Below are 14,481 nucleotides of genomic sequence, written 5' to 3'. Positions count from 1 at the left end.
TGGTGGTGTAGTGCTTAAGACATTTGACTGCTAACCAGAAGGCTGACAGTTCAAACCCACCAGCCACTCCTCAGAAGGAAGATTGGGCAATCTATTTCCATAGAGATACCACTTGGAAACCCAAGGAGGGGTTGCTATGAGTCAAATTGACTCAATGGCAGTGAGTTTGGTTTTTTAGTTTTCATTTTTATTGTTTTATTATGCTTGTGCAATTCTAACAGGTAAACTGTAGATCAGCAAGAATATAAGAGATTTTGGAAAGATTGCATCAAAAACAAAAGAAGAGGAAGCAAAAAGAATAATTACCCAGCCGTATCAGACATAAGGCTTTGGCTCAAAATTTCTAGAGTATCCACAATGCTAGTGAAGTGATAAGTAAGAAAAGTAGACTAATTCAACAATGGTTAACTAATGCAAAAATGTAATTTCTATGATAGACAACATTGAGTGGAAGGAAACACTTTAGGCTTAACACTAATTTTACACGGGTTCAGTTCTTACAAGGCAGCTGAGCATAGCAATATCATTACTGGGAGGAGAACTAAGGCTCAGTCAATGTCCACCATGCTCTGGTATCCACTTAAATTTTCTCCTTTAATTGTCAAAAAAAAAAAAATACCCCTATGATTTACAAGTTTCCGAGGCAGTATCTCTACGGAAGTAGATTGCCCAAACTTCCTTCCGAGTAGTGGTTGGTGAGTTTGAACCACCAGCCTTCTGGTTAGTAGTCAGAGGCCTTAGACACTACACCACCAGAGCTCCCATATATTAAGTCACTTTTCTAAATTTACTGGAGCCAGAATGCTAACACTGTCTGACACCAAAGCTTATTGTTTTTCCGCCACTGGAAAAAAAAAAAAACAACAAACTGAGTACTGACTGCCAAGTGACACAGCACTATTGTAGCTAGGGAAAGTAGTATTTCTACCTGGAACAAAAACACCAAAGCTGTAAATCAGGCAAAACTGTACACATTAGGTTTCCCAAAATGCTGCTGCTTATTTGACTAGATCAGGGGTCAGCAAACTATAGTCTGTGGACCAAATGTGGCTCTCCGGTTCTTGAGTTCTCAAGCTATAACGACAGTTGTTTTACATTTTTTAAAGGGTTATAAAAACAAAACATAAAGATATACGACAGAGATCACATGTGACACTCAAAGCTTAAATGTTTTCTATCTGGCGTTAAAAAAAAAAAAAATTTCTGACACTGGATTAGGTGATTATTTGACTGGATGATTTAATTTACCCAGAATAAAATCACCAAAGTTCTGAATTAGATAAAATTTTGAGTATATTGTTGTTGTCAGGTGCCATACAGTCAATTCCACCTCATAATGACCCATTTTCAACAGAACAAAACACTGCCTGGTCCTGTGTCATCCTCATAATGGTTGCTCTTTAGCCCATTGTTGAAGCCACTGTGTCAGTCCATCAAGGTGAGGGTCTTCTTCTTTTTCCCTGACCCTCTGCTTTACCAAGCATGATGTCCTTCTCCAGGTACCGATCCCTCCTGGTAACATGTCCAAAGTACGTGAGATGAAGTCTCACCATCCTTGCTTCTAAGGAGCATTCATTCAGCTGTACTTCTTCCAAAAGAAATTTGTTCATTCTTCTGGCACTCCATGGTATATTCAATATTCTTTGTCAACACCATAATTCAAATGCACCAATTCTTCTTCGGTCTTCCTTGATCATTGTTCAGTATTAGCACGCATATGAGGTGACTGAAAATACCATGGCTAGGGTCTGGTGTACCCTAGTCTTCAAAGCGATTTCTTTGCTCTTCAGTACTTTAAAAGCTCTTTAGATCTTTTGCAGCAGCTTTGCTCAATGCAATATGTTTTTGATTTCTTGACTGCTATCCCAAAATACACTTTGCATATTTGTCTAGATGCATTTTTCTCTCTATTTATCTCATAATATCTACTACTGCCCCTGGCCTGAGATATAAGATAGATACAGATGGATATAGAGTACAGATGGAGACATAAGATTGAGCCTGAACCATCGAGGGGCTTATACTATACACAAAATGAAATGACTAGTGACAAATGAATCCAAACCCATGACAAGGTGGTAAATTTCACGACTTGAGCTATTTGTAAAGCAGAAGTTCATTGAAAGGGAAGGATGGAAAGAACCAGAGAATTTAGAGTAAGATTATAGATATTTATAGAAATCAAAGAGAGAAACACCTACCATGAACAGTCACTTGGAACTCATCAACAGCATAACTAAAGATTCTGTCAATTTCCAGGTGAGTTATGAATCAACTGCAGAAATCCTAAGTGACAAAAGTCGCTTTCCATCACTTTTACGGACTGTGCCCAGTGACTTCTATCAAACTAAAGCAATAGCCCACCTGATTCAGAAATCTGGATGGAACTGGATTGGCATGATAACCACAGATGATGACTATGGACGTTTGGCTCTCAACACTTTTGCAATTCAGGCTGCTGAAAATAATGTGTGCATAGCCTTCAAGGAGGTTTTCCCAGCCTTCCTTTCAGATAACACCGTCGAAGTCAAGATCAATCAGACACTTGAGAAAATCATTGCAGAAGCCCAAGTTAATGTCATTGTGGTATTTCTGAGGCAATTCCATGTTTTCAATCTCTTCAATAAAGCCATTGAAAGGAATATAAATAAGATCTGGATCGCTAGTGATAATTGGTCAACTGCCACCAAGATTGCCACCATTCCTAATGTTAAAAGGATTGGCAAAGTTGTGGGATTTACCTTCAAAAGAGGAAACACATCCTCATTCCATTCCTTTCTTCAAAATCTGCATACATTCCCCAAGGACAATAACAAACCTTTAAATGAATATATCAGCCTGTTGTCTGCCTGTGCATATGCCAAGGACAGTGATTTGAGTCAATGCATTTCCAACCATTCTCTAGGGACTTTGGCCTACAAGGCTACAGAAAAGAACTTCTCCCTGAGAAATGATTTCCTGTGGGATTACACGGAGCCAGGAGTGATTCACAGTATTCAGCTTGCAGTGTTTGCCCTCAGTTATGCCATTCGGGATTTGTGCCAAGCTCGAGACTGTAGGAACCCCAACGCCTTTCAACCATGGGAGGTACTAACTCACACATCCACATAAATTCCCGTCCCATCATTTCCCCCATTTCCTTCCCTATCTTAACTTTTAATAACCAGCCAAACCTAACCCACTGCCATCCAGTTGGATCCGACTCACAGTGACCCCTCCTTGGGTTTCCAAGGCAGTATCACTACAGAAGTAGATTGCCCAACCTTCCTTCCAAGGAGTGGCTGGTGGGTTTGAACCACCAGCCTTCTGGTTAGCAGTCAAATGCCTTAGGCACTACTCCAGATGTGTATTAACTGCTCTTAATCTCTCTTTTATAAGCAGATACCTTCAGTGTTTGAATAACCTGCCTTTCTATCATGGCTCACTGTTCTTGAGGACAACAGACAGAGTTGTCATTTTACCTTCACTCTGACCCATCAAAATTGTGTTTTTCTTTTCCTAGAAGATCCTGTTGATAGTGCTATTTTTCTTGCATTTATGAATTTGTATTAGACCTTGGCATTTTTCCAATGCTTCATATGAATTGTCTCTTTCAATGATCTTAACAAAAACAGGAGTTAGACCAGGCAAGTTTAATGACTCTTTTTATTATTACTAGGTCCCTAGATGACACAAGCAGTTTGCAATTGGCTGCTAACCAAAACTCTGGCGGTGTGACCTCTCCCAGTATCACCCTGGAAGGAAGCCCTACCCATCTGCTTCTGTAAAGATTACAGCCGAGAAAACCCTGTGAAGTAATTCTATTCTGTTACACATAGGGTCATCACAAGTCAGAACTCACTCAGTGGCAACAGGTTTAGCTTTTGTTCTTTATTATCCCTAATTATTATGGATGAGGAAGCTAAAGCTATGAAGTACCAGAAATAAGACTTGTCCAAGTCTTCTGATTTCATGTCTACACCTTTTCATTGTGCCACGGGTGACTTATGCTAACTTAGGCGGTCTCCCTAGAACACCAGCCTCCTTCAAAGGAATGCTGTTGGGTCAATCATAGCAATGTCAGCGAGGCACCCAATTAAATGAACTGTGGATTGTATGCAATACAAGTCTTTCCCTTTCTTCTCTCTGATTTGTTTGCAGAAACTCAAAGTTTAATGGGGTCCTCTTTAATGAAAATTTTCCATTGTGTTTTTTTAATGTCTGTGAGTAAGGCATTTAAAAGTAAATGACTTCTTCAAATGATAAATTTTACTCATTAGAGACAAATAAATTTCTCAATAATGTGTATTCAAAGCCAAATTTATATGACTTGAGAGAGAATCATCTTTCAAAAAATATGTTTATTTTAAATTTACAAGGGAAAAGAAAGTAAAAGGGAATAAGACTCAATTGTTCTGGTGGTATAAGTGGATATCTAGAACATATCGCTTCTACTTTTATCATTTTTACTATAAGTCCTCAACACACAAGCTCCAAAGTTTGAGGTGACCAGCTTACATTTGGGTGGATCATGAGATGCCCAGAGAGTGTTTTGAATTGCTCACTGTTAAGCTAGTTCTCATCTTGTAAATACAAGCCCAAAAATCCAATAAAGAGGTGGTTGTTGTTTGCTGCTGAGTCAATTACAACTCATAGAGACCTTATATGACAGAGTAGAAATGACTCATAAGGTTTCCTAGGCTGTTATCTTTATACGACCATATTACCAGGTCTTTCTCCCACAGAGCTGCTAGATGGGTTCAAACCATCAACCTTTTGGTTAGCAGTCAAGCACTTAACCATTGCACCACCAGGGCTCCTTGATGAAAAGGTAAGACTAGAGATTAAGATCATTTTTTAATTAAAACTCTCTCTCTATATATATGGGAGCTCTGGTAGCATAATGCCTAAGGCACTGACTGCTAACCAGAAAGCTGGCAGTTCAAACCCACCAGCCACTCCTCAGAAGGAAGATGGGGCAATCTACTTCCGTAGTGATACTGCCTTGGAAATCCAAGGAGGGGTCTTTATGAGTCGTGTCTGACTTGAGGGCACATAACAACACAACAACACAGAGAGAGAGAGAGAGAGAGAGAGATGGCAATGAGTTTGGTTTGGTTTTGGTATATATATATCTGGTGGCATAGTCCCTAAGGCATTTGACTGCTAACCAGAAGGTTGGTAGTTCAAACCCACCAGCCACTCTGCAAAAGGAAGACTGGGCAATCTACTTCCGTAAAGATTTACAGTCTCAGCTGCTAATCAAAAGGTCAGCAGTTCCAACCCACCAGGCACTCAGCAGGAGAAAAATGAGATAATCTTCTTCCATAAAGATTTACAGCCTTGAAAACCCCATGGGGCAGTTCTACTCTGTTCTACGGGCCACTGTGATTCGGAATCGACTCGATGGCAGTGGGTTGGGTTTGGTTTTGGTTATGTGCATGTGTGTGTACATATATATACATATATTTTAAAAAATAATAATAAACTCAACTCGCTCCTGTGGAGTCGATCCAACTCATAGCAATCCCTCCTTGAGTTTCCAAGGCAGTATCCCTACGGAAGTAGATTGCCCAGTCTTCCTTGCCAGGAGGGGCTGGTGGGTTTGAACTGCCAACCTTCTGGTTAGCAGTCAATTGCCTTAGTGTTTTTTAAATTCTAGGTTAAAAGAATATTCTTTAGTGTAAAATTTTAATGGAAGATGAGTATAAGCTGTAAATTATCTTCCTTAGATTACCTATTCTCTAAATTCAGCCAAACCTTTTTCTAATATATTTCATTACTTTTGCCCTGGTGTATGGCAGAAAAAGATGTTTCGTTTTAAAATGTAGATTACCATAATAAAACCACTACATGGAATTTTAAGAATGAGAGTTTAAGAGGAATGGAGGGAAAAATAGGCAATTAGAGAGACAGGTGGAGTAAAGGGGAGGACATAACAAGCCTCAAGAGGGAAAAAAAGATACAAATAGCAAGAGAATTTCCTTTACTCCCTAAAGATCTGGGAAAGTATGACAGGAAAAGTCTCAAACATTCTGAGGAAAAGACTTGAGAAAGTATAATCTAAGCGGAGTTACCAAAATGTTTTACTTAAACACCAGGGGCCTGAGGTCATTCTTTGTGTCCCTGAGAAACGTCTTATCTAGAAACAGATAGTAAAGGAGGACTCCAGGCTATTTGCTCCTTTGATCATGATGTGTGTGAGCCACATTTGTGTCAGAATCAGTGGGGCAAATAATGAAAACAGTGGTTTTTTTGTGACAGGTAGGAATACACACCACTATACAAATGAGGACAGGGGTCTTCTTACGAAGAAACCTGTATAGATATTAACTTTAAAAGATCATCTACTTGGCAGCAATTGTTTTGGTTTTTGGTTTTAACCAAAGATATATTCTTGAAGATTATTTTGCTGTCTAACAAAATTCACTAATATTTAAATGACATTTTCTGAATGATTATTTAGAGTCAAGTAATTTTCAAGGGGTTAGTTTTTCCCAGTGTTTGAGGATAATACTTAGTTTGGCTCAAGTTCTGGATGCTAACTGTGAGCAGTATGCAGGGAAAGAACAGTCACACTTGTTTAACCTCAACAGATTTTTAATGTTACTCAGATGTGTGTGAGGATACCACACCCCATTGTCACTAGTGATTTTAGTTTAGTTTTTTTTTTTTTCTTCACTTCTGATTAAATATAGGATAATAAGTGATGTATGTGAGAGAAAAGAATGTCAAACTTTTACTCATATACTTATTTAACAAATATATGTTGGGTGTTTCAAAGTTCCAGGCACCGTGTTGAGTGTTGAAGTTATGTTGGAGAAGAAAGAATTCCTTCCTTAATGGAGTTTTCTTTGTACTGGAGTATGCAGTCAAGTTGTTAAGGAGCTGGGTACAATGCAGGAGGATGCATTGCAATGCTTCATATAAACAAGAAGGCAAAGAAGCACATAACTGAAGTGGCTAATCCAGGCTTAAGGAGCTCTGGTGGCATAGTGAATAAGGTGTTTGGCTGTTAACTAGAAGGATGTAGGTTCAAACCTACCAGATGGTTTTGTCTGCAAGCATGACTGCTGTTTTTGTTGCTGCCAATGTTTATATAGCCACTAATTTTGTCAGATTTTCTGTTTTTTTAGATACAATATTGTGATAATTAATATTTGTGAACCTATAGCAATAACTTTTCAAAATAAAGTAGTAATTAAAGAAAAAAGGAGCAAAATCAAAAAAGGCTTCTACTCAGTTACTAATCATGTTGTAACTAATCATGTTGTAATTCAATATAGAAAGATTTTACAGAATAGTTTTGTTGTTTAGTATTCATATAAGAAATATTACATTTAAAAAATTTATATTTTAGCACATATTATTCTATGATTTAAGTTGACAATTAACATTACCAAGGCTTCTGTATGTCCTGGTACGGGAGGACGTTCATAGAGGGGGAGTGACACCCAGGTTACTGACTAGATGACAACTAACCCTAGTGGTGCCACTGATGAAAGGCCCCAGAATGAAAGTCAGGATGTGTGTCTACAGATAAGTCCCTTCACCTCCCTGAAACTGGGGATTCTCATCGAAAAAAGAGGAAGATAATCCCAACATACCTGCTTTACCAAGTTGTTAGAGAATAAAAGAGCATCACAGATATGAGGATTAGTAAGGAATAGAGATGAATGTTATTTATTTGCATAATGTCCCTATTAGATAATAATACCTAACTTGTAATCTGTGCCAGATACTGGACTAAACCTTCTACATGCATAATTATATTTAATCCTCAAAATAGTCTTATAAAGTAATTTCTATTATACTCATTTCATAGATGATGCAGCTGAGGCCTAGAAAAAATTTATAACTGTCAAGATCACACCATAAAATATAGGGCCAAAATCAGAATCCAGGCTTCTTCCTTATAGGGCACATTCTAAATACTGCAACATGGGTAAACACAGATGCTCAGATTCTATATTATAGGCTAGACAAGCTACCCTCCATAGAAATTAACTTGCTTTCTCAAGTTCACAGAGCAAGACTTTGGCAGAAATGATTTAAGAAATCATTCTTAAATTGTTACCTTGTGGTTAAGAACCTCTCTTAAACAGCACACTCACTGATCCAAAGTGTCTTTTTTTGTCTTTCTAATTTTTAAGTGATATTCCTTCTAAGACTGTTATAATTGAGAGAATGAATACATTTACAGTGTATATTCAGTGTTTGTTTCTGTTTTCATTTTTTATAGTTACTTTATGTGCTGAAAAATATGACATTCAGTGATGGAAAGAATTCATTTCATTTTGATGCTAATGGGGATTTGAACATTGGATATGATGTTTTACTCTGGAAGGAGACTGATGGCCACATGACTATTACCAAGATGGCAGAATATGACCTGCAAAATGATGTCTTCATCTTTACAGACCAAGAAACAAAAAATGAGTTCAAAAATCTTAAGGTAATTTTATAGTAGACTGGTTGCTTGACTCGTTCAAAATCTGTTGGTCCCCCAACTACAAAAGTGCTTGACACCACCAGGACCTGAAATGATCCCTCAACCTCTTCACAGTACAGTATATACATTACAGTAGATTACATCCACAGGTACAGGAGTAGGATTCCAACACACTTTTTAGAGGGACACAATTCAATCCATAACACCATTTTACCAATAATAACTCTCCTCTCCATAAAATGCTTTGTTTGCTTGCTTCCAGAAAACTACACTCCCTTGATTTTCTTCCTTTGCTGCTTCGTTATCATTCCCACTACCACTAAATGCTGGAGTTCCCTGGGACTCAGAACTCCTCCTCTTTTTCATTTGCACTTTTCCTTAGTGATCACATCCAGGCTCATGGCTTTACATGTCTTCTTATATGTTGCGGACTCTTAGATTTTTATCTCCTGAATTCCAACCAAAGTAAATATACACCTGCTTATTTAACAGCTCTACTTAGATGTCTAATAGTCATTTTAGCTCAGCATCTTCAAAACTGACTGCCTGACATTCTCTCTCAAATCTACTCCAAGTCAATAAATGGCAACTCTCTTTTCCTATTTGCTCATGCAAAAACGTGGTAGGATTGTGGCCTCCTCTTTTTCTATCACACTGCACATCTATGGTATATTTTCAAAGTGTGTCCAAACTCTGACCACTTTTTCCCCTCTACTTCACCGCTGCCAACCCACCCCAAGCCACAGTCATCTCTCATCCCGATTATTACAGGAGGCCCTTGACTGACCTCTGTTTCCACTCTTATTCCCTTTAGTCCATCCTCAAAACAGCAGCCAGAGTAATTCTGTAAAATATAGTATTCTGCTCAGAAGGTCTTCTGGGCATCCTCTTTCTTCTTTGGGTAAGAGTCAATGTCTTTAAAGACCTACAAGCCCTACATGACATGCCTGCAATACCCTCTGACCTCACCTTCTACTGCCCCCCCATATCCTCTAACCCCACAGGTCTTCCTGCGGTTGTGTACTTGCCTTCCTAGTTCCTAGCTCATGGCGTTTGTACCTGCTGTTTGCTTTTCCTATAATAACCTTCCCCAATGTCCACATGGTTCACTATCTTATTTTCTTTCCATCTTGTCTAAAATGTCACCATTCCAGTGAAGCCTTCCCTAGCCACCCTAATAAAAACTGCAACATTGCCTCATTTCTTATGCACTCTCCTGTCTTTATTTTTTCCTTGGCAGTTAGCACTATTGAGCATTCTGTACAGTTTGCTTACATTTATCTTGTTTATTATCAGTCTTGCCAACTAGAACTTAAGGTCTATGGCAGCAAGGATTTTTGGTTTTCATTCCCTGATGTCCCTCCTAAAACTAGAAGATTATTGTTAGTTGCCATCAATGTGGTTCCAACTCATGGTGAGCTTATGTACAAACAACAAAACCTCACCTAGTCCTTTCCATATTCATGGTCATTCACATGTTTAAGTCCAATGTTGCAACCGTTATAAAGTACCTTCCAACCTAGAGGACTCATCTTCTAACAGTATATGGGACAATATTCTGTTATTTCCACATGGTTTTCATTGGCTAATTTTCAGAAATAGAATGCCAGGCCTTTCTTCTGAGTCTGTTTTAGTCTGGAAACTCCTCTGAAGCCTGTCTACCATGGGTGAGCCAGCTTATATTCGAAATACCAGTGGCATTACTTCCACATTGTGGCAACACCCAAACCCTCAGGGTTACAACACAGTATGGCAAACAACTGGAATAGGAGCTCATGTAGTACTCATCCAACAAACATTTGTTGAGTGAAAGATGAAGAGTATAGTAAGCTACTGTCCATAGTCTATTTTTTCCTGTCAGAAGTTTCAGTAAAATAAGATACTTTTCCTTTGGGATGTAAAAATGTAGCGTTTCTTTTGTATTCTCAAATTTTCACCATCATCTTCACCACCATCTTCATTATGGTCATCATCATCGTCACAACTACCCCACAAACCTAGCACTCTGCTAAACACTTCAACTTACGCTGGGCCTTTCAAGCTGTGCTGTGACTCCTTTTCTTATTAAATACAGAGAAGATTCTCTATTGTTTTTGTAAAAAGAGCTGTTTTTAGTTCTTACTGAGACTTATCTCCAGACTGCAGGGGAAACAACCATAAGGTCCCAAAGCTGTAAATCTTTGGGAAGATGCAGATTGCCGCATCTTTTCCACACAATGCAGCTGGTGGGTGGGTTTGAACCACTGACCTGAGATCAGTTGTGTGAGATTACAAGATCCTCTTGTCAATCTACTGCCTAGTTGGAGTATCAACATTTCTGGAAAATCACCAGAAAACCTGTAGTCCAAAATATCTGCTAATCGTACAGCTGTTGATAGCTCAGAGTTATCAGTACTTGACTTTAGAATGTGTTTGCTAGCTCTCGATGTAAGTGGAGAAAGGACACAGCGTTGCTGGGAAAGAAGACTGCACATTTATCCCTAATGATGTCTGGCTTTATCTAATAGTTAAATCCTTTTGTGTCCTCTGAGCATCCTCCAAGAGAGTGGACACTTTAGATTAAAATTTTGCCCAGTGGAATCCACAAGGCAGACATTTGCTTGCTGAAAACCCAGGTCAACAGAAATTGTGTTGAGAAGAAGAAAGCAAGTGTTTGTGGACACAGGGCCAATGATCTTGGCTGCTTCTCTCTCTTAGCTGTATCTTTTTCATCTCTCAGAGGAAATATTGGTAACCTGAGAGCTCTGACTGTGTTCTAGTCTCAGCATTAGCAGCAGTTCAGAGTCTTGAGAAAGCTTCATTTAATCACTCTGCTCTGGCTTCCTAAGAGTAAGAGTGAAATGACAGCAGTGGTTCATCTCACCAAATGACATGACAAAAGGACTGTGAATGCAAAACAGTAACATAGCTGAAATAACAGAGGATTCCATGAAAATAGAATTTTGCTGCATGTGAGTCACATAGTGACATGGAGGATTACAACCTAAATTCGCAGAAGGATTTAAATATGATTTATATCTCTAAGGTTGTCTTGTTGAATTCTACTCTACTAGTTCTAAATTAAATGTGGTCCACTCTTGGGCTTTTTAGGTTTAAACTGAACATGAACCTTGGACTTGGACCTTTGCACAGCATGATTAGCAATTTTATTCTAAAGAATATAAGCACTAATTTCCTATTTTCTTATATAGTTTAACTCTTTATAAAGTACAGAATTAGACATTTCCAGACCATCATGCCCTCTGTCCATCCACCATGACACACTTCCCTCTTTGCTAGTACTTGTCGCAGAGCTAATTTTGATAATTTGCTTAGAGAAGTTTTTAGTGTAAGAAAAACTGATCTTCCTAGAGCAGTTATTCCATGTGAAATATTTTATATTTCTTAATGTTGTTCACATTCCTCAAGATGGAAAAACTTTCTATTCCATGAAAAAACATCAAAGTACTATTTAGTAAATATATCTGTATACTATGCCAAAGTTAGTTATGATAATTCTTTTTAAAACTATGCTTTGGAATTTCTTTCTACTTTTAATATAGCAAATTCAATCTAAGTGCTCCAAGGAATGCAGTCCTGGACAAATGAAGAAAACTACTAGAAGTCAACATACCTGCTGCTATGAATGTGTTAACTGTCCTGAAAATCACTACACTAATCAGACAGGTAACTACTCACTACAACACACAGTGATGCACCTAAGCCATTTCTCCTAGGCTGTTTTTGTTTATTTTTTTCCTTTTACTTGAATCCTATGTTTTTATTATTTGATTAAAAAAAAATTCACATCCTCTTGATAATTTAAATTCCAGTAAGATTTCATTTGATCTTGGGATCTATTCTATAATATTGATAACACACACCCAATACATAATGGAAATGTAAAAGTTATTTCACTTTCAAGGGAAGATACCATCCCCTCACCATCTCCTCTGCAACAACTTTTTAAAAATAAGAAAGCACTGTGTAAATTTTTGTCTACATATTTCCATACAGATATGCCTGTTTTGTAATTGGGGCACAATAAATACAAAGCAATAGAATGCTTAATTAACTAAACTGAGCAAAATAGAAATCCACAGATACCTGGAGTTAAGAAACAGGTGTGCATACCCTGGAGATCTCACTATTCCTACCAAAACACAGAAGTTAAATCTAAAAAGAAAGAGCCGTCTTTGAGACAAGAGGACCAACTGTTGACAGAGATGAGATGCTAGTAACCGATTGTTTGCCAACACTATCTTTAACAGTTTTACCAGATCAGAGCAAAGTACACAAATTAGAGAACAAGAGTGAGATCAGCAGTCTGAGGAGCCCTAAAAGGAATTATCAGCACTTTCCTTAGAGTTAAACCTCCTTTGAAAGCATTTCAATTCATCTTCTACAAAAGCTGAGCACTCGAGAGCTAGAATAGGCCCCAAATGACTACTCTTTTTTCCTGTTAGCTTCAAGGATGCAGAAGTACACTGATAAAAACATTCCAATATTCATATTCTATCACTGTCTCAAGAAATGACATTTACTCTAACGTGAGATGAACTGTGCCACCTAAATAATTAGATAATTATGGGAGGGCATTTCCTGCCAATATAGTCATTAGCAACTGCCTGCCCAGTAAGATAAATAAAACACTGAGATGTATGTACCATTTACTTCCCAAAAAGATGTACAGGAGTCTTTCACAATTCAATCTGGATTATCTTTTTTATAACAAGGACAAATTGCTTCCTTAAGCAGGGACAGAAAAATGAGGACCCTTTGAAGGAAAAGCACACAGGATGATCTGAAATCTTGTTCTTCCCAACATGCCCAATGCCAAACAGCGCTCTAGAACATAAAAAAGGCTAGTAAATGTTCACGGAATGAATGAAATGGCAGACACTAGCAGCAGTGGTCAAGGGGTAGGCAGGTAACAACAGCTATTTGTGAAGTAGGTTTTAGTAAGAGGGCCCCGGGTGATACAAATTGTTTGTGCTTGGCTACAAACTAAATGACTAGCAGGTCAAATCGACCCGGGGGTGCCTCAGAAGTAAGACCTGGAAAACTTCTGAAGGATCACAGCCATTGAAAACCCTCTGGAGTCCAATTCTACTCTGATACCCATGGGTTCATCCCGAGTCAGAACAGACTCAACGAGAACGGGTTCAGGGTTCGGAGAGAGAAGCATGCGGAAAAGCTCATGTGATTTATAAACAGAAGTGCAATCTGATTGTAAGGCTACTAAGGAAGAGAACACAGAAAATTGTAAAAGTTGAATAGGCACTAGGGAGTTTAATCACATTCTTGAGATAGGATTTTTAGAAGCAGTCGGGACCCACCATTTTCATGGAATGGAAACAGGGAGAAAATGCAATCACACCCACCAAGACTCTCCATTCTAATACCAATTACTTATGCCACACTTGCAGTCAGAAGCTGCATGAATAACTTTGAGCTTATCAATACCAGTGTGAGAGGGTTAATTTTATTAAGCTCCTGAGGAAAAATTAACTTTAGCTCTTGATCAACTGCCATTGACTACAATCTTGTGGTAGCTTACTTTTAGGAAGAGACGTCAAGCTTTTAGTGTGGTCGAACCATACTGCCTCTTGGTTTTAAAACAACTACAATCTTAGTCATAATAGCAGCTCCTACATACTGAGTGCCTACTGTGTGCCGGGCTCCACATAAAGCATTTTATATGCATCGTCTCATTGAATGCAGCAACCCAACTAAGTGGTGTGTTTTTTTTTTTTTTCTTCCCCTTAAGAGATTTGGAAAGAGGCTCAGAAAGGCCAACTAGCTTCTTCAAGATCACAAAAATAGTAAGTGGTGGTACAAGGAAAAGGACTTGAGATACATCAGATTCCATAGCCCATACTCGTAACAGAGCCACCAGTAATAAATTATGAGAAGCTACCATATTCTGAGTACATTAATTTCCTAATGTCTAGAGTTTCTTCTTTCTCTTTTCCCCCTCCCTCTTTTCTTACCTTTGTTCCTTCTTTCTCACCTTCTTTGAGTTCTGTGCATGTTTTATTTTAATATGCAATTGTTCTGGTTACCTAGTA

The 14,481-nt window shown here is 38.3% G+C and overlaps 1 protein-coding gene across 1 annotated transcript in view; it reads left to right on the top strand.

Moving 5' to 3' along the window:
* GPRC6A (G protein-coupled receptor class C group 6 member A) overlaps window positions 1–14,481 on the top strand; it is a 19,941-nt gene that overhangs the window by 3,641 nt on the left and 1,819 nt on the right. The window contains exons 3-5 of the mRNA XM_007956267.2: window positions 2,260–3,087; window positions 8,222–8,434; window positions 11,974–12,097. Coding sequence (XP_007954458.1) covers window positions 2,260–3,087; window positions 8,222–8,434; window positions 11,974–12,097 — 1,165 coding nt within the window. The remainder of the gene's footprint in view (window positions 1–2,259; window positions 3,088–8,221; window positions 8,435–11,973; window positions 12,098–14,481) is intronic.

Source organism: Orycteropus afer, unplaced genomic scaffold (assembly GCF_000298275.1).
Source record: "Orycteropus afer afer isolate SDZICR_OR568_19922 unplaced genomic scaffold, OryAfe1.0 scaffold00596, whole genome shotgun sequence".
Taxonomy (NCBI): domain Eukaryota; kingdom Metazoa; phylum Chordata; class Mammalia; order Tubulidentata; family Orycteropodidae; genus Orycteropus; species Orycteropus afer.
The sequence above is the reverse complement of the archived record's forward strand: the minus strand, read 5'-3'. Positions and strand labels throughout refer to the sequence as shown.